The sequence below is a fragment of the Ascaphus truei genome, chromosome 14 (assembly GCF_040206685.1).
Source record: "Ascaphus truei isolate aAscTru1 chromosome 14, aAscTru1.hap1, whole genome shotgun sequence".
NCBI lineage: Eukaryota > Metazoa > Chordata > Amphibia > Anura > Ascaphidae > Ascaphus > Ascaphus truei.
The window spans coordinates 19790775-19816061 of NC_134496.1; the positions used below are offsets into that span (position 1 = coordinate 19790775).

At 55.2% G+C, this 25287-nt stretch overlaps 2 protein-coding genes across 6 annotated transcripts in view; one reads left to right on the forward strand and one right to left on the reverse strand.

The window, feature by feature from the left end:
- OTUB1 (OTU deubiquitinase, ubiquitin aldehyde binding 1) overlaps positions 1-5426 on the forward strand; it is an 8537-nt gene extending 3111 nt beyond the window's left edge. The window contains exons 2-7 of the mRNA XM_075570010.1: positions 1224-1285; positions 2883-2981; positions 3248-3366; positions 4075-4159; positions 4288-4482; positions 5111-5426. Coding sequence (XP_075426125.1) covers positions 1224-1285; positions 2883-2981; positions 3248-3366; positions 4075-4159; positions 4288-4482; positions 5111-5311 — 761 coding nt within the window. The 3' untranslated portion in view covers positions 5312-5426. The remainder of the gene's footprint in view (positions 1-1223; positions 1286-2882; positions 2982-3247; positions 3367-4074; positions 4160-4287; positions 4483-5110) is intronic.
- Positions 5427-11431: 6005 nt separating this feature from the next.
- MACROD1 (mono-ADP ribosylhydrolase 1) overlaps positions 11432-25287 on the reverse strand; it is a 290403-nt gene continuing 276547 nt past the window's right edge. For 2 of the 5 annotated variants that reach the window (XM_075570017.1, XM_075570014.1), the window contains 3 exons: positions 23593-23666; positions 19088-19169; positions 11432-11558 (listed from right to left, as the gene is read on the reverse strand). In XM_075570017.1, the coding sequence (XP_075426132.1) occupies positions 11530-11558; positions 19088-19169; positions 23593-23666 (185 nt within the window). In that variant the 3' untranslated portion in view covers positions 11432-11529. Of the gene's footprint in view, positions 11559-14878; positions 14928-19087; positions 19170-23592; positions 23667-25287 lie in introns of all 5 variants that reach the window. The other 3 variants (XM_075570015.1, XM_075570016.1, XM_075570018.1) reach the window with 3 other exon arrangements.

The following is a 25287-nucleotide window of genomic DNA, read 5'->3' on the forward strand; positions in this document are numbered from 1 at the left end:
TCGAGTGACTACGTCTCCGATTGCCAATCCGTTTATTTGCGATACCCGTTTATTTGCGATACCCGTTTTGGAGCCATGTACACATGCTTTGATATTGCCCACTAGTGAGAGACTTCCTAAATCACAGTTATTAAGATCCACCATTTTACTTTGACATATGTTGGTTATATGGCATCTATTGGACCACATAGTGTTTTCTGTATTATATTTGTTGCACTAAGTATACATTTATTGATAAGTAATTAGAACACACATGAGGGCGAGTATAGTCAGTATATATACACAGGAGGGAGAGTATATACACACATGCGCCCGCTATATATCTTCTTGCGATATGTCCACCCCCCACCATTTTAATTTCTTCTCCCGTGTGATGATGTCACAGACTTTTGTTTGATTTCAACCCCATTCATTCATTTTCCTGTGTCTTCGGGTAATACCCAGCATGCATCTCTCCATAGTTTTTTTGTGTTGTCTGAATTATCTTCTCAAGTGAGAACGGGCAGAATACACTGGTCAAAAACGTTCTTCATGCGGCACTTTGGAAGGTTCCCTTGAAATATTGTCTTGTTTCTTCGAAACGCCTCCATCCCATCTTTATTCTCCTGTTAATTTCATGCACAAGTTTCCCATCCACTGTTATTTGCCGGCCAAGGTAGACATAGTCTTCAACTCCCTCTAGTTCTATTCCATTTATATATTGATCTTTGTAGAGATCACTGTTGAACATCACTGTGGTCTTGTTGATATTTATGTGGAGGCCTAACTTCTTACTGGGTTCAGCTAGTTGTCTGGTTTGCTGCTGGAGATCTTCTGTACTTGTGGCAAAAATAAGTAATCTCCAAATTGTAGGTGACTCAAATATTCACAGTTGATTTGTGTTCCTTTTTCTTTTCAATCCAATGTATTGAACAATTCTTCGTGTTGCTGTGAGAAGCTTTGTAGACCTGGAGTCTCCCTGTCACACTCCCTTCCCGATCCTTATCTCGCTTGTATCTTCATGTAATCTAATGGTTAATGTGGCATTCTTATAAATGCATCTAGAAACGCTGAGGTATAGACAGAATTTAACACTTTTTCATAATCCACGAATCCCAGGCTGTGTTGGATGGTTTTCATTACTTCGGGAAATTGCTTCTTGTGTCACTTGGATGTGGTCCATTGTGTTGCACCCACTGTAACATCCCGCATGTGCTCTTATTAACCTGTACACTGTGTTTTAGGTGGGAATTGTCTCACTTATGATGAAGCAATTATCGCTCAGCAGGATCGTATCCAACAAGAGGTAAGAGGATCATGCGCTCTGAGCGGCCCCCAGCCTGAGAGGTGCCCCCGCGCTCTGAGGCGCCCCCTGCCCGAGATGCGCTCTGAGGCCCCCCCTGCCCGAGAGGCGCCCCGTGCTCTGAGTGGCCCCCAGCCCCAGAGGCGCCCCCGTGCTCTGAGCGGCCCCCAGCCCCAGAGGCGCCCCCGTGCTCTGAGTGGCCCCCAGCCCCAGAGGCGCCCCCGTGCTCTGAGCGGCCCCCAGCCCCAGAGGCGCCCCGTGCTCTGAGCGGCCCCCAGCCCCAGAGGCGCCCCGTGCTCTGAGCGGCCCCCAGCCCCAGAGGCGCCCCCGTGCTCTGAGTGGCCCCCAGCCCCAGAGGTGCCCCCGTGCTCTGAGTGGCCCCCAGCCCCAGAGGCGCCCCGTGCTCTGAGTGGCCCCCAGCCCCAGAGGCGCCCCCGTGCTCTGAGCGGCCCCCAGCCCGAGAGGCGCCCCCGTGCTCTGAGCGGCCCCCAGCCCCAGAGGCGCCCCGTGCTCTGAGCGGCCCCCAGCCCCAGAGGCGCCCCGTGCTCTGAGTGGCCCCCAGCCCCAGAGGCGCCCCCGTGCTCTGAGCGGCCCTCAGCCCCAGAGGCGCCCCGTGCTCTGAGCGGCCCCCAGCCCCAGAGGCGCCCCCGTGCTCTGAGCGGCCCCCAGCCCCAGAGGCGCCCCCGTGCTCTGAGCGGCCCCCAGCCCCAGAGGCGCCCCCGTGCTCTGAGCGGCCCCCAGCCACAGAGGCGCCCCCGTGCTGTGAGCGGCCCCCAGCCCCACAGGCGCCCCGTGCTCTGAGCGGCCCCTAGCCCCAGAGGCGCCCCCGTGCTCTGAGCGGCCCCCAGCCCCAGAGGCGCCCCGTGCTCTGAGCGGCCCCCAGCCCCAGAGGCGCTCCGTGCTCTGAGCGGCCCCCAGCCCCACAGGCGCCCCGTGCTCTGAGCTGCCCCTAGCCCCAGAGGCGCCCCGTGCTCTGAGCGGCCCCCAGCCCCACAGGCGCCCCGTGCTCTGAGCTGCCCCTAGCCCCAGAGGCGCCCCGTGCTCTGAGCGGCCCCTAGCCCCAGAGGCGCCCCGTGCTCTTAGCGGCCCCCAGCCCCAGAGGCGCCCCCGTGCTCTGAGCGGCCCCCAGCCCCAGAGGCGCCCCGTGCTCTGAGCTGCCCCCAGCCCCAGAGGCGCCCCCGTGCTCTGAGCTGCCCCCGTGCTCTGAGCGGCCCCCAGCCCCAGAGGCGCCCCCGTGCTCTGAGCGGCTCCCAGCCCCAGAGGCGCCCCCGTGCTCTGAGCGGCTCCCAGCCCCAGAGGCGCCCCGTGCTCTGAGTGGCCCCCAGCCCCAGAGGCGCCCCCGTGCTCTGAGCGGCCCCCAGCCCAAGAGGCGCCCCCGTGCTTTGAGCCGCCCTCAGCCTGAGGCCCCCGCACTCCGAGCTGCCCCCAGCCCTGCGATTCACGCTCTGAATCTGAGTCAGACCCAGAGCTGATGCTCATTGCTTAAGACTGGAACATTTATTGGTAGTGGGGGAGGCAGATAATGTTGGAGGGTGTTTTATGTTGGGGGGTATCTGCATTGTTGCCCCTCCTTGCTGTAGTTATTGCCTTCCCCCCTCAGATTGCAGGGCAGACTCCGCTCCTCTCTGATCGTCTTGACCTGTCCGTCCTGTACCAGGAATATGCCTCCGATGATCAGGTGTATCAAGGGAAAATCAAGGTACCTCTAGGACTGGCACCTCTATGACTGGACACACGGAGCCTGGCAACTCCAGGGCTGGATAATGGGGGAGACTGGACCTGGCACCTCTAGGGCTGGACAATGGGGGAGACTGGACCTGGCACCTCTAGGGCTGGACACTGGGGGAGACCGGACCGCTCACCTCTAGGGCTGAGCACTGGGAGAGACGGAACCTGGCACCGCTAGGGCTGGGCACAGGGGGGCACCGAGTCTGGCACCTCTAGGACTATGCACTCTCACTCTAGGACCTGCACAGAAGATATTCTCACATCCGAAGGACGCGGCCGGATGGAAACTGCTTCTACCGAGCGTTCGGATTCTCCTATCTAGAGGCTCTGCTGGGGGGCGGAGCAGAGCTGGGGAGGTAAGCCGCATGGAGGGCGAGACAGGGTGTGCGTGTGCGCGCGAGAGGGTGAGCCGGAGGGGGGGTGTTTGTGCCGGTGTGGGGGGTGGGTGTGCGAGAGAGAGAGGGTGAGCCGGAGGGGGTGTGTGCGTGTGCGCGCGAGAGGGTGAGCCGGGGGGGGGGGGTGTGCCGGTGGGGGGGGGGGTGTGCGAGAGAGGGTGAGCCGGAGTGGTGTGCGTGTGCGCGCGAGAGGGTGAGCCGGAGGGGGTGTGTGCGTGAGAGGGTGAGCCGGAGGGGGTGTGTGTGTGTGTGTGTGTGTGTGTGTGTGTGAGTGTGCGTGTGCGAGAGAGAGAGGGTGAACCGGAGTGGTGTGTGTGTGCCGGAGTGGGGGGATGTGTGTGTGCGCCGGAGTGGGGGGATGTGTGCGCGTGCGCGAGAGGGTGAGACGGAGTGTGTGGGTGCGCGCGATGGGGGGATTAGTCGGAGTGCATGCCCGAGGGGGTGAGTTGGTGTGTGTGTGTGTCTGCCCGTGAGAGTCTGAGTCGGAATGGGGGCGCGCGCGGCAAAGGGGTGAATCGGAGTGGGTGCACACACGAGGAGCTGGGAAGAGTGAGAGAAGGGGGGCGTGTGCTTGCGAGATACATTGGGCAGGTGCATAGGGCGGAACAGCTCAGTCTTTCGCCCACAAACCGCCCACCTTTTATATATCACTCTCTCAATCCCTCGCAGGTTTAAGGAGGTCTCTTTGAACAGTAAAGAGGATCTCATTAGACAGGGATTCACAGAGTTCACTATAGAAGATTTCCACAACACGGTGAGCATCCTGTGAAGAAACTGCGGTCTCTGTGTGACCCTCTCTCCATCTTTCAGTTCATGGATCTGATTGGTCTAGTGGAGAGACGCCCTGCGGTCTCTGTGTGATTCTCTCTCTGTCTCTCTCAGTTCATGGATCTGATCGCTCTCGTAGAGAGACGCCCTGGGATCTCAGAGCTCCTAGCAGCGTTTAACGAACAGACGGTTTCGGATTATGTGGTTGTGTATCTGCGTCTCTTGACATCCGGATATCTGCAGAGAGAGAGCATCTTCTACCAGCACTTTATAGAGGGAGGGAGGAGTGTGAAGGAGTTTTGCCAGCAGGTAACATGCACACATACACGCTCACACACACACACACATGCACGCGCACACACACGTGTATGTACCTGTTAATATAATTAATAAATCTTGCGCTGTGGAATATGTTGGTGCTTTACGAAAAAATATACATATATATATACATACATACATGTATATACACATACACAGATATACACAGATACATATGTGTGTGTGTGTGTGTGTGTGTGTGTGTGTGTATATATATATATATATATATATGTATATATCATATGAGACAGAGAGATATAGAGATATATACATACACACAATCACACACACGTGTGCGTTGAGTGTGTGTGCACCTATATGTATGTGTGGCATATATACACACACACACACACACACACACACACACCTCAAAGCAATCTTGTCTAAGTAAACTATCCTTCCCTGCTTTCTCTCTCTCCTCCCCCCGGTTTCTCTGCTCCCCCTCCCCACTTTCTCAACTCCCCCTCCCCTTCCCTATTCCCCACTTTCTCCCCTTCCCATCTCTATCCCCCCCCTTCCCATCTCTCTCCCCTTCCTCCTTTCCCCTTTTTCTCTCCCCCTCCTCCTTTCCCCTTTTTCTCTCCCCCTCCTCCTTTCCCCTTTTTCTCTCCCCTAACAGGAGGTAGAGCCAATGTGTAAGGAGAGTGATCACATCCACATCATTGCTCTCTCCCAGGCCCTGAGCGTCTCTATTCAGGTTGAATACATGGACAGGGGGGAAGGGGGGAGCACAGTCACTCACGTGTTCCCAGAGGGTTCCGACCCCCCCCAGGTCTTCCTGCTCTACCGGCCCGGACACTACGACATACTCTACAAGTGACACGCTCCGTTCTGCACGTACCCCCCCACCCAAAAAAAACTGTCTCACACCCCCCCTCCTTCCTTTTCTGTCTGTTATTTTATCCCAATGGAGTGAAATAAAAATTAAAAACCGACCGGCACGGCATTTATAGGCGGGTCTCTGGGAGGGGGAGGGGGTTATAGATGGGGGAGAGGTTTATAGTTGAGGGGCTGGGGGAGAGGTTTATAGTTGAGGGGCTGGGGGGGGGAGCGAAGTTTATAGGTGGGGGGCTTGGAGAGGGTTGTAGGTGGGGAGCTGGGAGGGGGAGAGAAGTTTATAGGGGGGGCGGGGAGAGAAGTTTATAGGTGGGGGGCTGGGAGGGAGAGAAGTTTATAGGTGGGGGGGCTGGGAGGGGGAGAGAAGTTTATAGGTGGGGGGGCTGGGAGGGGGAGAGAAGTTTATAGGTGGGGGGGCTGGGAGGGGGAGAGAAGTTTATAGGTGGGGGCTTGGAGAGGGAGAGAGGTTTATAGGTTGGAGACGCGGTCAGTCAGGAAGGAAAACTACGTCACAGAAAACCGTATTAGCATGAGAAATAATAGCTGTATTTTATTTTAAACGGTCAAACTGCAGTACAGGCATACCCCGCATTAACGTACGCAATGGGACCGGAGCATGTATGTAAAGCGAAAATGTACTTAAAGTGAAGCACTATCTTTTCCCCACTTATAGATGCATGTTCTGTACTGCAATCATCATATATGTGCATAACTGATGTAAATAACACATTTGTAACAGGCTCTATAGTCTCCCCGCTTGTGCACAGCTTCGGTACAAGTAGGGAGCCGGTATTGCTGTTCAGGACGTGCTGACAGGCGCATGCGTGAGCTGCCGTTTGCCTATTGGGCGATATGTTCTTACTCGCGAGTGTACTTAAAGTGAGTGTCCTTAAAGCGGGGTATGCCTGTAGTATGTTCACGTGGCATCTCCTGCTGTTTTATTATGAATGTCTTCACCTGCCAGCACAGGGTTGCTGTACATGCAGATTACAAAGAGTCTTAGAGAAAATGTGACGTTAATATTCTCAAAGAAGTTTGAGGTTGAATAATGTCACTAGGTGAGAGGGGGAAAGCAGCCATATTATCTTAAGTTTTTGGCTCATTGTTTAGGAACAAAATAAACGATTAAATATATAGCTGAGCACGTGATAAACCCTGTATTGTACTGTATGGGGGCGAGATGTTTAAATAATGAAAACGGAGTATGCAGACGATCTGCGCAGAGCAGCATGTGAACACATCTTGTCCCTCCCCTTTTTATCTCCTTGTGGTCTCTGGCTCCTCATGAGCACTGCAGGGGGAGGAGTCACATGATGCGCGGATATCAACTTTATTTAAACTGGTTTTGTGCTAACGGAGGAACAGTGTCTACTGGGTCCTTATGTCCCATGTACCGTATGCCCGTGACTGGTCCCATGTACTGTATGCCCGTCACTGGTCCCCCTGGCTGTGTGTGTCACTGGTCCCCCTGGCTGTGTGTGTGTCGCTGGTCCCCCTGGCTGTGTGTGTGTCACTGGTCCCCCTGGCTGTGTGTGTGTGTCACTGGTCCCCCTGGCTATGTGTGTGCGTGTCACTGGTCCCCCTGGCTGTGTGTGTGCCTGTCACTGGTCCCCCTGGCTGTGTGTGTGTCGCTGGTCCCCCTGGCTGTGTGTGTGTCACTGGTCCCCCTGGCTGTGTGTGTGTGTCACTGGTCCCCCTGGCTGTGTGTGTGCCTGTCACTAGTCCACCTGGCTGTGTGTGTGCCTGTCACTGGTCCCCCTGGCTGTGTGTGTGTGTCACTGGTCCCCCTGGCTGTGTGTGTTCCTGTCACTGGTCCCCCTGGCTGTGTGTGTGCCAGTCACTGGTCACCCTGGCTGTGTGTGTGCCTGTCACTGGTCCCCCTGGCTGTGTGTGTGTGCCTGTCACTGGTCACCCTGGCTGTGTGTGTGCCTGTCACTGGTCCCCCTGGCTGTGTGTGTGCCTGTCACTGGCCCCCTGGCTGTGTGTGTGTGCCTGTCACTGGTCCCCCTGGCTGTGTGTGTGTGCCTGTCACTGGTCCCCCTGGCTGTGTGTGTGTGCCTGTCACTGGTCCCCCTGGCTGTGTGTGTGCCTGTCACTGGTCCCCCTGGCTGTGTGTGTGTGTGTCACTGGTCCCCCTGGCTGTGTGTGTGTGTGTCACTGGTCCCCCTGGCTGTGTGTGTGTGTGTCACTGGTCCCCCTGGCTGTGTCTGTATGTCCGTGACTGGCCCCACTGCCTGGCTGTGTCTGTCTGTGTGCCTGGTCCCAAATGTTCGATTATGGCACGTGTGCTTTTGTAACTGGTCCCTGGCTGGCTGTGTGTGTGTGCTTTTGTAACTGGTCCCTGGCTGGCTGTGTGTGTAACTGGTCCCTGGCTGGCTGTGTGTGTGACTGGTCCCTGGCTGATTGGGTGTGTGTGTGACTGGTCCCTGGCTGGCTGTGGGTGTGTGTGTAACTGGTCCCTGGCTGGCTGTGGGTGTGTGTGTGTAACTGGTCCCTGGCTGGCTGTGGGTGTAACTGGTCGCTGGCTGTGGGTGTGTGTGTAACTGATCGCTGGCTGATTGGGTGTGTGTGTAACTGGTCCCTGGCTGATTGGGTGTGTGTAATTCGTCCCTGGCTGGTTGGGAGAGTCTGTGTGTGTGTAACTGGTCCCTGGCTGGCTGTGTGTGTGTGTGTGTGTGTCTGGTCCCTGGCTGGCTGTGTGTGTGTGTGACTGGTCCCTGGCTGGCTGTGTGTGTAACTTGTCCCTGGCTGATTGGTTGTGTGTGTAACTGGTCGCTGGATGTGGGTGTAACTGGTCCCTGGCTGATTGTGTGTGTGTGTGTAACTGGTCCCTGGCTGTGAGTGTGTGTGTAACTTGTTCCTGGCTGGCTGTGTGTGTGTGTGTAACTGGTCCCTGGCTGGCTGTGTGTGTAACTAGTCCCTGGCTGGCTGTGTGTGTAACTGGTCCCTGGCTGATTGGGTGTGTGTGACTGGTCCCTGGCTGGCTGTGGGTGTGTGTGTAATTGGTCCCGGGCTGGTTGGGGGGGGTCTGTGTGTGTGTAACTGGTCCCTGGCTGGCTGTGTGTGTGACTGGTCCCTGGCTGATTGGGTGTGTGTGTGACTGGTCCCTGGCTGATTGGGTGTGTGTGACTGGTCCCTGGCTGATTGGGTGTGTGTGTGACTGGTCCCTGGCTGGCTGTGGGTGTGTGTGTAATTGGTCCCGGGCTGGTTGGGGGGGTCTGTGTGACTGGTCCCTGGCTGATTGGGTGTGTGTGTGACTGGTCCCTGGCTGGCTTTGGGTGTGTGTGTAATTGGTCCCGGGCTGGTTGGGGGGGGGGTCTGTGTGTGTGTAACTGGTCCCTGGCTGGCTGTGTGTGTGTAACTGGTCCCTGGCTGGGTGTGTGTGTAACTGGTCCCTGGCTGGCTGTGGGTGTAACTGGTCGCTGGCTGTGGGTGTGTGTAACTGATCGCTGGCTGAATGGGTGTGTGTGTAACTGGTCCCTGGCTGATTGGATGTGTGTGTAATTGGTCCCTGGCTGGTTGGGGGAGTCTGTGTGTGTGTAACTGGTCCCTGGCTCTGTGTGTGTGTGTTTGTGACTGGTCCCTGGCTGGCTGTGTGTGTAACTGGTCCCTGGCTGATTGGTTGTGTGTGTAACTGGTCGCTGGGTGTGGGTGTAACTGGTTCCTGGCTGATTGTGTGTGTGTAACTGGTCCCTGGCTGTGGGTGTGTGTGTAACTGGTCCCTGGCTGTGGGTGTGTGTGTAACTTGTCCCTGGCTGGCTGCCTGTGTGTGTACCTAGTCCCTGGCTGGCTGTGTGTGTAACTGGTCCCTGGCTGATTGGGTGTGTGTGTGACTTTTTCCCTGGCTGATTGGGTGTGTGTGTGACTGGTCCCTGGCTGGCTGTGTGTGTGTGTGTAACTGGTCCCTGGCTGGCTGTGTGTGTGTGTGTAACTGGTCCCTGGCTGGCTGTGGGTGGGTGTGTGTGTAACTGGTCCCTGGCTAGCTGTGGGTGTGTGTGTAACTGGTCCCTGGCTGTGGCTGTGTGTGTAACTGGTCACTGGCTGTGGGTGTAACTGGTCCCTGGCTGGCTTGCTGTGTGTGTGTAACTGGTCCCTGGCTGGCTGTGGGTGTAACTGGTCCCTGGCTGTGGGTGTGTGTGTAACTGGTCGCTGGCTGTGGGTGTGTGTGTAACTGGTCGCTGTGGGTGTGTGTGTAACTGGTCCCTGGCTGATTGGGGGGGTCTGTGTGTGTGTAACTGGTCCCTGGCTGGCTGTGTGTGTGTGTGTAACTGGTTCCTGGGTGTGTGTGTGTGTGTGTGTAACTGGTCCCTGGGTGTGTGTGTGTGTGTGTGTGTGTGTAACTGGTCGCTGGCTGTGGGTGTGTGTGTAACTGATCGCTGGCTGTGTGTGTAACTGGTCCCTGGCTGTGTGTGTGTGTAACTGGTCGCTGGCTGTGTGTGTGTGTGTAACTGGTCGCTGGCTGTGTGTGTGTGTGTGTGTGTAACTGGTCCCTGGCTGGCTGTGTGTGTGTGTAACTGGTCCCTGGCTGTGTGTGTGTGTGTGTGTGACTGGTCCCTGGCTGTGTGTGTGTGTGTAACTGGTCGCTGGCTGTGTGTGTGTGTGTGTGTGTAACTGGTCCCTGGCTGGCTGTTTGTGTGTGTAACTGGTCCCTGGCTGGCTGTGTTTGTGTGTGTAACTGGTCGCTGGCTGTGTGTGTGTGTGTGTGTGTGTGTGTGTGTGTGTAAAACTGGTCCCTGGCTGGCTGTGTGTGTGTGTGACTGGTCCCTGGCTGTGTGTGTGTGTGTGTGTGTGTGTGTGTAACTGGTCGCTGGCTGTGTGTGTGTGTGTGTGTGTGTGTAACTGGTCCCTGGCTGGCTGTTTGTGTGTGTAACTGGTCCCTGGCTGGCTGTGGGTGTGTGTGTAACTGGTCCTTGGCTGTGGGTGTGAGTGTAACTGGTCCCTGGCTGGCTGTGGGTGTGTGTGTAACTGGTCCCTGGCTGTGGGTGTAACTGGTCCCTGGCTGTGTGTGTAACTGGTCGCTGGCTGTGTGTGTAACTGGTCCCTGGCTGTGTGTGTGTGTGTGTGTGTGTAACTGGTCGCTGGCTGTGGCTGTGTGTGTAACTGGTCCCTGGCTGGCTGTGGGTGTGTGTGTAACTGGTCGCTGGCTGTGGCTGTGGCTGTGGGTGTGTGTGTAACTGGTCGCTGACTGTGGCTGTGTGTGTAACTGGTCCCTGGCTGGCTGTGTGTGTGTAACTGGTCGCTGGCTGTGGGTGTGTGTGTAACTGGTCCCTGGCTGTGTGTGTAACTGGTCCCTGGCTGTGTGTGTAACTGGTCCCTGGCTGGCTGTGGCTGTGTGTGTAACTGGTCGCTGGCTGTGGCTGTGTGTAACTGGTCCATGGCTGTGGGTGTAACTAGTCCCTGACTGGCTGTGTGTGTGTGTGTAACTGGTCCCTGGCTGGCTGTGGCTGTGGGTGTAACTGGTCCCTGGCTGGCTGTGGCTGTGGGTGTAACTGGTCCCTGGCTGGCTGTGGGTGTGTGTGTAACTGGTCCCTGGCTGGCTGTGGGTGTGTGTGTAAGTCGTCCCTGGCTGGCTGTGGGTGTGTGTGTAACTGGTGGCTGTGGGTGTAACTGGTCCCTGGCTGGCTGTGGGTGTGGGTGTAACTGGTCCCTGGCTGTGTGTGTGTGTGTAACTGGTCCCTAGCTGGTTGGGGGGGGTCTGTGTGTGTGTAACTGATGGCTGGCTGGCTGTGTGTGTGTGTGTGTGTGTGTGTGTGTGTGTGTGTGTGTGTGTGTGTGTGTGTGTGTGTGTGTGTGTGTGTGTGTGTGTGTGTGAGTGACTGGTCCCTGGCTGGCTGTGAGTGCATGTGTGTAACTGGTCCCTGGTTGGGTGTGTGTGTGTGTGTGAACGTGTGTAACTGGTCCCTGGCTGTGTTTGATTAATGGGAGGACAGATCAATATTTGGCTTTACACCCAGCCCTAATGAAATGATTAGGGGGTCTTTTTGTGTGCGTCTCCCTCCCACCTTCAACTTTCTCTTGCTCTCTCACTTTGTCACTCTCCTCTCACCAGTCCCGATATCTGCTCTCCCGCCTCCTGTTTTGGGGTAAATTATCACACTGAGGATTTATTTGCATTATTTTTACTTAAATAATCACACAGCAAATGGTGACAGATCCCAAGAGAGAGTGTGTATACTCGATCAATAGTCTCCAATCCAAATCCTACAGCTTACAGGGCAGATCCACTGCATCTGTGGGAGAAAAAAGGGGGAACAACTATTAAAGAACATCTCTATTTAAGACCATCTCTTCACAACCAGATGTGTCTCTTTCTATGCAAGGACTCCTGTTGTATGGGAGACAGGCTGTGCTTGCTGAGCTCCTGATATCACGTCTAGCCCAATAATAGATGGCGAAGCTGGGTCAGTGAGGTCAGGAAAGCACCAGGCTTTTGGGGTGATGGAAATCCTCCATTTGGAGGATTTGCAGAGGGATTGAGAGACAGATCTTAAAGTATTTCAAGGCCATGTATGGGAGAGTAGTTTAGGAAAACCAGCGAAGAGAGCATGACATGCGGACAGAGAATGGAGAGGTAAGTACAAGTCAAGGGTCAGAGAGAAATATTAGTCCAATAAGAAATGGGTGGGGGGAATAGAGATGAAAAGCCAGAGCCACAGAGAGCAGCCCCCCAGGCCCAGAGTGCAGAGAGCAGCCAGGCACAGAAGAGTGCAGATAGAGCAGCCAGGCCCAGAGTGCAGAGACAGCAGCCAACCCCAGGCCCAGAGTGCAGAGAGAGTAGCCACCCCAGGCCCAGAGAGAGCAGTCAGGCCCAGAGTGCAGAGAGAGCAGCCAACCCCAGGCCCAGAGTGCAGAGGGAGCAGCCAGGCCCAGGGGCAGAGAGAGCAGCCAGGCCCAGAGTGCAGAGGGAGCAGCCAGGCCCAGAGTGCAGAGAGAGCAGCCAACCCCAGGCCCAGAGGGCAGAGGGAGCAGCCACCCCAGGCCCAGAGTGCAGAGAGAGCAACCAACCCCAGGCACAGAGTGCAGAGAGAGCAGCCAACCCCAGGCAGAGAGAGCAGCCAGGCCCAGAGTGCAGAGGGAGCAGCCACCCCAGGCCCAGAGTGCAGAGAGAGCAGCCAATCCCAGGCCCAGAGTTCAGAGGAAGCAGCCAGGCCCAGAGTGCAGAAGGAGCAGCCAACCCCAGGCCCAGAGTGCAGAGAGAGCAGCCAATCCCAGGCCCAGAGTGCAGAGGCAGCAGCCAGGCCCAGAGTGCAGAGGGAGCAGCCAGGCCCAGAGTGCAGAGGGAGCAGCCAGGCCCAGAGTGCAGAGAGAGCAGCCAGGCCCAGAGTGCAGAGGGAGCAGCCACCCCAGGCAGAGAGAGCAGCCAGGCCCAGGCCCAGAGGGCAGAGAGAGCAGCCAGGCCCAGGGTGCAGAGGGAGCAGCCACCCCCAGGCCCAGAGTGCAGAGAGAGCAGCCAGGCCCAGGCAGAGAGAGCAGCCACCCCAGGCCCAGAGTGCAGAGGGAGCAGCCAATCCCAGGCCCAGAGTGCAGAGGGAGCAGCCAGGCCCAGGCCCAGAGTGCAGAGGGAGCAGCCAGGCCCAGAGTGCAGAGGGAGCAGCCACCCCAGGCCCAGAGTGCAGAGAGAGCAGCCAACCCCAGGCCCAGAGTGCAGAGGGAGCAGCCACCCTAGGCAGAGAGAGCAGCCAGGCCCAGAGTGCAGAGGGAGCAGCCACCCCAGGCCCAGAGTGCAGAGAGAGCAGCCAGGCCCAGGCAGAGAGAGCAGCCACTCCAGGCCCAGAGTGCAGAGGGAGCAGCCAATCCCAGGCCCAGAGTGCAGAGGGAGCAGCCAGGCCCAGAGTGCAGAGGGAGCAGCCAGGCCCAGGCCCAGGCCCAGAGTGCAGAGGGAGCAGCCAGGCCCAGAGTGCAGAGGGAGCAGCCACCCCAGGCCCAGAGTGCAGAGAGAGCAGCCAGGCCCAGAGTGCAGAGGGAGCAGCCACCCCAGGCCCAGAGTGCAGAGGGAGCAGCCACCCCAGGCCCAGAGTGCAGAGGGAGCAGCCAATCCCAGGCCCAGAGTGCAGAGGGAGCAGCCAGGCCCAGAGTGCAGAGGGAGCAGCCAGGCCCAGGCCCAGAGTGCAGAGGGAGCAGCCAGGCCCAGAGTGCAGAGGGAGCAGCCACCCCAGGCCCAGAGTGCAGAGAGAGCAGCCAGGCCCAGAGTGCAGAGGGAGCAGCCACCCCAGGCCCAGAGTGCAGAGGGAGCAGCCACCCCAGGCCCAGAGTGCAGAGAGAGCAGCCAGGCCCAGGCAGAGAGAGCAGCCACCCCAGGCCCAGAGTGCAGAGGGAGCAGCCAATCCCAGGCCCAGAGTGCAGAGGGAGCAGCCAGGCCCAGAGTGCAGAGGGAGCAGCCAGGCCCAGGCCCAGAGTGCAGAGGGAGCAGCCAGGCCCAGAGTGCAGAGGGAGCAGCCACCCCAGGCCCAGAGTGCAGAGAGAGCAGCCAGGCCCAGAGTGCAGAGGGAGCAGCCACCCCAGGCCCAGAGTGCAGAGGGAGCAGCCAATCCCAGGCCCAGAGTGCAGAGGGAGCAGCCAATCCCAGGCCCAGAGTGCAGAGGGAGCAGCCACCCCAGGCCCAGAGTGCAGAGACAGCAACCAACCCCAGGCACAGAGTGCAGAGAGAGCAGCCACCCCAGGCCCAGAGTGCAGAGAGCTGTTATAACTTGATCTGGAGCAGAAAGCTGCAGTGCACACATAGCCGGCAGGTGTGTTAATTCCTGTGCAGAATCCGGCCTCACAGTGTGGCAAACACACACAAGGTCTGAGGGCATGTTTCCCCAATGGGGCTCCTGTAAGGAGGAGGAGGAGGAAGGTCCTGCAGGTGCAATACGTGGACAGGGATATCTGTGGCTAGGCAGCTTGCTAAAGTATCCCTTTGCTTTTGAAGCTCACAAGAACTTTGCACTAATCCAGGAACACGGGACTATGACGGCTGTTTCACACTATCACAGTCTCATGCAGGACAGCCCAAAGCAAGCATGGATCCACACCACACCGCCGTTATACCTGGGACAAGATCAAGTGCAATTTAGGCCAGAAGGTGGCGCTGCAGCAGCACCTGCAATGAGGTTTAACCCTTTGGGCACCCAGGACATAACTAGGTCTGGCAAGGAACACCCCCCACCCCCATAAAGCTCCCAAATAATATGCACAGTACGTTAAGTTATCTACATTTGTTTGAGAAGTAATTCTGTTTAATATCACCAGACAAAAACTAATAGCGTGTTTTAAGAGAGCCACCTTGCAACGCGACGCGCCTCCCTTTATATGGGAGGAACCTGTGCTATAAGAACATTGCTGCAGCGTAAATACACACGCATGCACACACAAGCATTATTGCACGTTAACATGCACACACGCACATAATCATGTACTCATGCAGACACGCAAACATACTTATGCATGTGAACACACACGCACAGATTTATCCCTAACACACACACACACACACACACACACGTTAGCACGGACACATTGCAGAGTAGATGTTAGATATTCCTGACCCCCGCACACTGCAACCTCTTACCCCTTACACAGGGGGCGCCGTCTCTGTTAGGCTGGAAAAGTAGAGGGAGCTGTAACCAGAGCCATGAAGAGCATCTCACATCCCCCATAATGACAGAAGCCTGCAAAGCATGACTTAACCCCTCCCCTGCTGGAACCCCGCAGAACGTCATTTAATCCCTCCCATGACGAGTGCCACTTAAACCCTCTCCTGGCAGTACCAAAACCCTGCAGTGTCATATAACCCATTCCCTGCAGTGTCATATAACCCATCCCCTGGCCCAGCCCTGCAGTGTCATATAACTCATCCCCTGCCCCAGCCCTGCAGTGTCATATAACCCATCCCCTGCCACAGCCCTGCAGTGTCATATAACCCATCTCCTGCCACAGCCCTGCAGTGTCATATAACCCATCCCCTGCCACAGCCCTGCAGTGTCATATAACCCATCCCCTGCCCCAGCCCTGCAGTGTCATATAACCCATCTCCTGCCACAGCCCTGCAGTGTCATATAACCCATCCCCTGGCCCAGCCCTGCAGTGTCATATAACCCATCTCCTGCCACAGCCCTGCAGTGTCATATAACCCATCCCCTGGCCCAGCCCTGCAGTGTCATATAACCCATCTCCTGCCACAGCTCTGCAGTGTCATATAACTCATCTCCTGCCACAGCCCTGCAGTGTCATATAACTCATCCCCTGGCCCAGCCCTGCAGTGTCATATAACCCGTCCCCTGCCCCAGCCCTGCAGTGTCATATAACCCGTCCCCTGCCCCAGCCCTGCAGTGTCATATAACCCATCCCCTGCCACAGCCCTGCAGTGTCATATAACCCATCCCCTGCCACAGCCCTGCAGTGTCATATAACTCATCTCCTGCCCCAGCCCTGCAGTGTCATATAACCCATCCCCTGCCACAGCCCTGCAGTGTCATATAACTCATCTCCTGCCCCAGCCCTGCAGTGTCATATAACCCATCCCCTGCCACAGCCCTGCAGTGTCATATAACCCATCCGCTGCCCAGCCCTGCAGTGTCATATAACCCATCTCCTGCCCCAGCCCTGCAGTGTCATATAACTCATCTCCTGCCCCAGCCCTGCAGTGTCATATAACCCATCCCCTGCCACAGCCCTGCAGTGTCATATAACCCATCCGCTGCCCAGCCCTGCAGTGTCATATAACCCATCTCCTGCCCCAGCCCTGCAGTGTCATATAACCCGTCCCCTGACACAGCCCTGCAGTGTCATATAACCCGTCCCCTGACACAGCCCTGCAGTGTCATATAACCCATCCCCTGCCACAGCCCTGCAGTGTCATATAACCCGTCCCCTGCCACAGCCCTGCAGTGTCATATAACCCGTCCCCTGCCACAGCCCTGCAGTGTCATATAACCCGTCCCCTGCCCCAGCCCTGCAGTGTCATATAACCCATCCGCTGCCCAGCCCTGCAGTGTCATATAACCCATCTCCTGCCCCAGCCCTGCAGTGTCATATAACCCATCCCCTGCCCCAGCCCTGCAGTGTCATATAACCCATCCCCTGCCCCAGCCCTGCAGTGTCATATAACCCATCCCCTGCCCCAGCCCTGCAGTGTCATATAACCCATCCCGACACAGCCCTGCAGTGTCATATAACCCGTCCCCTGACCCAGCCCTGCAGTGTCATATAACCCATCCCCTGCCCCAGCCCTGCAGTGTCATGTAACCCATCCCCTGCCCCAGCCCTGCAGTGTCATATAACTCATCCCCTGCCACAGCCCTGCAGTGTCATATAACTCATCCCCTGCCACAGCCCTGCAGTGTCATATAACCCATCCCCTGGCCCAGCCCTGCAGTGTCATATAACTCATCTCCTGCCCCAGCCCTGCAGTGTCATATAACCCGTCCCCTGACACAGCCCTGCAGTGTCATATAACCCATCCCCTGCCACAGCCCTGCAGTGTCATGTAACCCATCCCCTGCCACAGCCCTGCAGTGTCATATAACCCATCCCCTGCCCCAGCCCTGCAGTGTCATGTAACCCATCCCCTGCCCCAGCCCTGCAGTGTCATGTAACCCATCCCCTGCCACAGCCCTGCAGTGTCATATAACCCATCCCCTGCCACAGCCCTGCAGTGTCATATAACCCATCCCCTGCCCCAGCCCTGCAGTGTCATATAACCCATCCCCTGCCCCAGCCCTGCAGTGTCATATAACCCGTCCCCTGCCACAGCCTTGCAGTGTCATATAACCCATCCCCTGCCCCAGCCCTGCAGTGTCATATAACCCATCCCCTGCCCCAGCCCTGCAGTGTCATATAACCCATCCCCTGCCACAGCCTTGCAGTGTCATATAACCCATCCCCTGCCCCAGCCCTGCAGTGTCATATAACCCGTCCCCTGACACAGCCCTGCAGTGTCATATAACCCGTCCCCTGACACAGCCCTGCAGTGTCATATAACCCATCCCCTGCCACAGCCCTGCAGTGTCATATAACCCATCCCCTGCCCCAGCCCTGCAGTGTCATATAACCCGTCCCCTGACACAGCCCTGCAGTGTCATATAACCCATCCGCTGCCCAGCCCTGCAGTGTCATATAACCCTGCCCCTGCCACAGCCCTGCAGTGTCATATAACCCGTCCCCTGACACAGCCCTGCAGTGTCATATAACTCATCTCCTGCCCCAGCCCTGCAGTGTCATATAACCCGTCCCCTGCCCCAGCCCTGCAGTGTCATGTAACCCATCCCCTGCCCCAGCCCTGCAGTGTCATGTAACCCATCCCCTGCCACAGCCCTGCAGTGTCATATAACCCATCCCCTGCCACAGCCCTGCAGTGTCATATAACCCATCCCCTGCCCCAGCCCTGCAGTGTCATATAACCCATCCCCTGCCCCAGCCCTGCAGTGTCATATAACCCGTCCCCTGCCACAGCCTTGCAGTGTCATATAACCCATCCCCTGCCCCAGCCCTGCAGTGTCATATAACCCATCCCCTGCCCCAGCCTTGCAGTGTCATATAACCCATCCCCTGCCACAGCCTTGCAGTGTCATATAACCCATCCCCTGCCCCAGCCCTGCAGTGTCATATAACCCGTCCCCTGACACAGCCCTGCAGTGTCATATAACCCGTCCCCTGACACAGCCCTGCAGTGTCATATAACCCATCCCCTGCCACAGCCCTGCAGTGTCATATAACCCATCCCCTGCCCCAGCCCTGCAGTGTCATATAACCCGTCCCCTGACACAGCCCTGCAGTGTCATATAACCCATCCGCTGCCCAGCCCTGCAGTGTCATATAACCCATCCCCTGCCCCAGCCTTGCAGTGTCATATAACCCATCCCCTGCCACAGCCTTGCAGTGTCATATAACCCATCCCCTGCCCCAGCCCTGCAGTGTCATATAACCCGTCCCCTGACACAGCCCTGCAGTGTCATATAACCCGTCCCCTGACACAGCCCTGCAGTGTCATATAACCCATCCCCTGCCACAGCCCTGCAGTGTCATATAACCCGTCCCCTGCCCCAGCCCTGCAGTGTCATATAACCCGTCCCCTGACACAGCCCTGCAGTGTCATATAACCCGTCCCGACACAGCCCTGCAGTGTCATATAACTCATCCCCTGCCACAGCCCTGCAGTGTCATATAACCCATCCCCTGCCACAGCCCTGCAGTGTCATATAACCCATCCCCTGCCCCAGCCCTGCAGTGTCATATAACCCATCCCCTGCCCCAGCCCTGCAGTGTCATATAACCCGTCCCCTGCCACAGCCTTGCAGTGTCATATAACCCATCCCCTGCCCCAGCCTTGCAGTGTCATATAACCCATCCCCTGCCCCAGCCCTGCAGTGTCATATAACCCGTCCCGACACAGCCCTGCAGTGTCATATAACCCATCCCCTGCCACAGCCCTGCAGTGTCATATAACCCGTCCCCTGACACAGCCCTGCAGTGTCATATAACCCATCCCCTGCCCCAGCCCTGCAGTGTCATGTAACCCATCCCCTGCCCCAGCCCTGCAGTGTCATATAACCCGTCCCCTGCCACAGCCCTGCAGTGTCATATAACCCGTCCCCTGACACAGCCCTGCAGTGTCATATAACTCATCTCCTGCCCCAGCCCTGCAGTGTCATATAACCCGTCCCCTGCCACAGCCTTGCAGTGTCATATAACCCGTCCCCTGACACAGCCCTGCAGTGTCATATAACCCGTCCCCTGACACAGCCCTGCAGTGTCATATAACCCATCCACGATCACTCACCCAGAGGGAAATATTGTGGCAGTTTCCGGAGATAAATCTCTTCATCTTTCTCCAGGAAAACACAGATAATAATGCGTTCAAACTGAGGACAGAAAGAGTGAGGGTGAGGGAGAGTGAGTACATATATATATATATGTTAAATTATGGTGGGTAATCCCAGAATCCCTTGCTGCAGTGGAAGTGCTGTGTGCTGCGCGATAATGGTGAAAGACGGGGTTGCAGACCTGTCTAAGACATGCAAATGAGCATACAGTAATATTTCCATTTGCTATATGCTTTAGGCTAAGGCCCCGCTGCACGCGCCCGCACGGCCGCCTTGCTTGCCGGCGGCGTGTGCAATTCACTGCACCGCGATGTGCGGTGAATTTTTTTCCGCGTCGCCAAAACGGATGGGGGGGCGGGACCGCCCCTCGGCACCCTCCGCCCCTCGGCACCCTCAGCCCCATGGCACCCTCGGCCCCCCTCACACACACAGGTACCCTCACACACTCACAGGCTCACAGACACACACACAGGCACTCACACACACACAAATACAAACGGGGGGGGTGAATCGGAGGGGGATCAGAGCAGGAGGGGAATCGGAAGGGGGATCGGAGCAGAGGGGGGAAATCGGAGCAGAGGGGGGAAATCGGAGCAGAGGGGGGAAATCGGAGCAGTGGGGTGAATGGAACTGGGGGGGGATCGGAGCAGGGGGGTAATCAGAGGGGGGAAATCGGAACGGGAGGGTGAATGGAACGGGGAAATCGGATTGGCTGCTGGGATCCAATCCGTGATTGGTTCCCTTGCATGCCACGTGATGCGGCACTCGACGAAATCACAAGCTCCTTGTAGCTCCGGCTGGCTGACGCGTCACGGCACACAGTCAGCCACGCCGGAAGGAGCCAGCGGGGACCTCAAGAACAGAGGCAAGCAGCTGGTGGTCCGCGGCCGGCCGCAGCGGGACCAAAGCCTTACTGTGGAGGGTTTTTGTCACTTTTTTTTACCCACCATAACTTTACTAAGTATGGTGAAACCGATCCCTTGCTTCATTTTGCAAAGCCAGTATAACCAACCCCACACTGAGGAGACCCATTAGGGTCGAAACAGCTGTCTGTGGGTGGGTTTACTGGCTATGCAGCTTAACCCAGGCGATGCTCAAAGCTGTGAAATGCAGCAAGCTTAAGCTTATAGGGGACCATGTTATATGGTTTTGAAGCAAAAGTTGGCACTGTGTGCTCGTTTGCATGTCATTTCCCAGAATGCCTTGCTGCAGTGGAAGCACTGTGTGATAATGGTGAAAGACGGGGTTGCAGACCTGTCTAAGACATGCAAATGAGCACACAATAATATTTCCATTTGCTATATGCTTTACTGTGGAGGGTTTTTATCACTTTTTTTTACCAACCATAACGTACGTGTGTGTGTGTGTGTATATATATATATATATATATATCTGCAAAGATATAAAGCACAAGAGAAAGGCCTCCTATAGTGTCCTATAAGCATTTCCGCTGAAGAAGCAGACTGTGAAACGCGCACGGAACCTTTTTGATAGCTTGGAGCTCCCGTAGTCCCTGCAAGTGTCCCCATTACCACACAAGGCTTTCCCCGAAGATCGGACGTTCAGCTGCAGCTCCTGCTCCGAGGAGATGTGTCGGTCTGGAATTGGGACGCCGAGAGACAAAGGAGCCAGGCTACATTGCCTTCGAGCTAGCATTAAGAGGCACTGGTTTACGAGTGTACCTGTGAGTCTTGGCCCCGTGACGCACCCCATGACGGGATGGGTGACGCACGCCGCACTACCAGGCTGAGGGACACGGCACGCCCCGCGCTTGGGCTTTGCCCGTGACATGTCCTGTGACGAAGCGCCTGACGCGCGCCGCTCTGCCAGGCTGGGGGACACCGCACAGACCTCGCTCAGGCTTCGCCCTCGTGACGTCGCGGGTGATGCGCACCGCACACAAGCTACTCGCAGGCGCCACACTACCGTGGACACACGAGGGGTTAATTGCATCAGCAATGATTCCACATCTGCATTTCTCCCCACCCCTGTTTACCAGTGGACTGAATATGTCTAGGGGCGGTTCTTGTTCATTGCCCATTGGCTGTCTGTCCTTTAAATGCTCAGTCAGCCCTGCTGCAAACTGCTGGCTGAGCATACACCTGTTTGTATACTAGTGTTTGCCTCAAACACCCTGCTGCCCTGTTGCTGTCTTGTCTTGCTTATCCTGTTTCTGTTTTGACCTCCGCCTCTCTGACCCTTGACCTCGGCGTGCATTTGGACTTCTACCTTCTATACCTCTGGACCACGGCACCGCATAGCGACTATCAGATCTCTCCAATCCTAGACCACGGCAAGTACCTCGACCATTCTGACTTCTCCTACCCTGACCCAGCTACACGACTACCACTCTGCACTCCGGACGTGGCTGCTCGGTTGTACAGTAGGTTGGTGGTTACCAACATCCCCACCTCAGCCTTGCGGTCCAGTCTTGTTTGTGGTGAGCACTCGTTACAGTACCTTTCTAAGCTCTGTAAATATGCCTATTGTTAATAAAACATATGACAATGTAGAAGGCCTCTCTTTTGCGCTTCATATCTGTGCCGCCTTGCTCCTATCCAGAGGTGGTTAGAAGACCCCTCCCTCTATGGAGTAGCATTGAGAGACTTCATTAAGAATACTTTGTTCACAGACTCTTGTGGGACATTTTAAGATACTAGACAGTGGGGTTTTCCCCCCTTCACTGACGTGTTATATAGGACTCCCATTCTGTGTGTGTGTTCATCATTTTCAGTCCTCATCGATCCACTGCTGAATGAAGGCCAACCCAATGATCTTACAATTATTACGCGCACGCGCACACGCAACAGGTCCCTTTTATTTTTCTGCATATGTTGCAGAAAAATCACAGCATTTTCCTGAAAATGTGACCAATTCTAGGTCTGTCACAGTAGATTATTACATTTAAGAATTATTTGATAACCTAATAAATATTCTTTGGAATTGGTGACGGCGTGATGATCTCAACAAGCGCATAGTTACAAACGAGTGTTTAGCAAAGCAGAAAAAACATTGGAAAAACAGAGTATTGTTCAGGAGCGGGAGCAGCTGGATCAGCGCATTGTTGATCAGACCGCGGCGTTCTCATTTCCGGGCCGCGGTTCAGCAGGGGGGGGCGGGATTTTGAACACACACTTTATAGTAATCAAAGTGCATCAGATTTCAGGTTAGATTACAGCAGTTTAACACACTTGCGAGCTATGAAGGACAAACTCCTATTTCCTGTTTATTGAACATGAACCAACCACAGCGTATGAGAGTGTATATGTACACATAAATATACACATACATATATATATATATACTGTTTACTGGCTATGCATCTTAACCCAGGCTGTGCTGAAAGCTGTGTAATGCAGCGAGCATTATCGTATAAGGGTTCCATGTAAGAATGGATTTGATGCAAAAGGTGACACTGTGTGCTCATTTGCATGTCATTTCCCAGGATCCCTTGCTGCAGTGGAAGCACTGTATGCTAGTGCGAATGTGCTCACAAGTGATTATATATATATAATGTTTCTCTCTTCCTCGGGTCAGCAATACCTGAGGATGAGAGAAACATTCTCGAAAGCTTGTCCTGTGATATCAATTGTTAGTCCAAATAAAAAAAGGTATCACCTAATACTAAAGTGCTCATTTATTCTGCACAATCGCAACTGGACTATATGAGAAGTCCCAATCGTGCAGACTATACAGATGAGGCAATCAACGTGAAAAATAGTGTTCATTCCATCCACTTCCTTGCTCCATATGCCAAAGGAGGGTGCTCCGTTCTCCCTCCAAACGATCCAGATAGTTCTTCGAAAAATGTCAACAAAAAAGGCAGCACACCAGAGTGAAAGGCAGAGGGTGTATTATAAAACACACAAACATATATCAAAAACTCACACTGAATAAAGTTAAAATGAACCCCTTGCAGTCCCGGTGAGAGCAGAAAGGTCAAAAGATGCGATTCAGATGGGACCCAGTGCATTAGGTCCCCGGACACAGGCTCGCAGGCCTCGGGAGGTGAGGAGATCACGATGAAAGGCTCAGCAGCCGACTCACCGCGGAGACTTCCTGCACACGACCGCGACCGCGTGAACGCTGAGGTGGAGGAGCCTCCACTGCAAGCCTCCGAACAGCTGAGCTGCTCAACATCTGGCTGGGAGATTCCTAACCACCGTCTGCGTGCTGACGTGACAAGTTAGCAACTTGCAGTGGAGGTTCCTCCACCCGGGCGTTCATTTTCATTTTATTCAATGTGAGTTTGTGATGTATGTTTGTTCTGCCTTTCACTCTGGTGCGCTGTGACTTTTTTGTTGATATATATATATTTGGGAGGGATGTGGATGTGTGTGCATGCGCACCCCGACCCCTTCATATATGTGTGTATATGTATATATATTTATGTGTGTGTAAACATAAACACACACACAAACACACACTCACAAATAAGCCCTCTTGCTCCCTCTCTCCTCACCTTCGCTTTACTCTCTTCCAGATAGCTCCTCAGTGTATCCAGTGCCACCTCAGCCGCTGCTTCTGCGGGGTATCCTGCAGGGTCGAGTACAGGGTATGGGGGGAAATACCCATTCACAGGCAGACAGACACACGCACACATACAGAGTTTGAGTAATATATATATATATATATATATATATATATATATAGCAACTGTAAATATTACTGTATATTCATTTGCATGTCTTAGACAGGTCTGCAACCCTGTCTTTCACCATTATCGCCCAGCACACAGCACTTCCACTGCAGCAAGGGATTCTGGGAAATGACATGCAAATGAGCACACAGTGCCACCTTTTATCTCAAGCTCACATTACATGAACAACCCTTAGCCAATGCATGCTGCTTTAGACACAGCTTTTAAGCAAGGACTTGGGAGATGCAAAGCCAGTAAACCCATCAAGGTTGAAACATGTCTGTGAGTGGGTTTACTGGCTTTGCATCTCCCAAGCCCTTGCTTAAAAGCTGTGTCTAAAGACGCATGCATTGGCTAAGGGTTGTTCACGGTGGAGGGTTTTTGTCACTTTTTTTACCCACCATAACCTTAATAAGTGTAGTGATGCACACACGTACACACACACACGTACACACACACACGTACACACACACACGTACACACACACACACACGTACACACACACACACGTACACACACACGTACACACACACACACACACACACACACACACACACACACACACACGTACGTACACACACACACACGTACACACACACACACGTACACACACACGTACACACACACACGTACACACACACACACACGTACACACACACACACACGTACACACACACACGTACACACACACACACGTACACACACACACACGTACACACACACACACACGTACACACGTACACACACACACACACACGTACACACACGTACACACACACACACGTACACACACACACACGTACACACACACACGTACACACACACACACGTACACACATACACACGTGTACACACACACACACACACACACACACACGAACATACGTTTCCCCCAGAACAGTCCCTGCTCATCTCCTCCCTCTCCTGGTTTCCCTTCAAGTTTTGGATCCCCCACAAGGTTTTCCTCCTTATCTTTAAGGATCTCCCCTCATTTTCCCTCCCTACATATCAGCGCTGATCTCTCGTTATGCCCCTGCTCTTCTCTTGCGCTCTGCCCATAACTGTCTCCTTTCCACCCCTTTCACTTGCTGCTCTCTCTCGCCTTAAACCTTTCCCCCCTCACTGCTCCTTCCCTGTGGAACTCACTCACACTCGGTATACGCCCAGCACCCTCTCTCCTCACCTTTAAGTCAAACCTATAAACTCCTCTATTAAATGAAGCATTTCAATATCCTGGACTCATGGCTACTGTCCCACACCCAGAGATGCTCCTAACAACAATCGTGGCCAATCACTGCCATTTACTGCACGTACCCACCATCAAGGCCAGACACGGCCATCTACTGCACGTACCCACCATCAAGGCCAGACACGGCCATCTACTGCACGTACCCACCATCAAGGCCAGACACGGCCATCTACTGCACGTACCCACCATCAAGGCCAGACACGGCCATCTACTGCACGTACCCACCATCAAGGCCAGGCACGCCATCTACTGCATGTACCCACCATCAA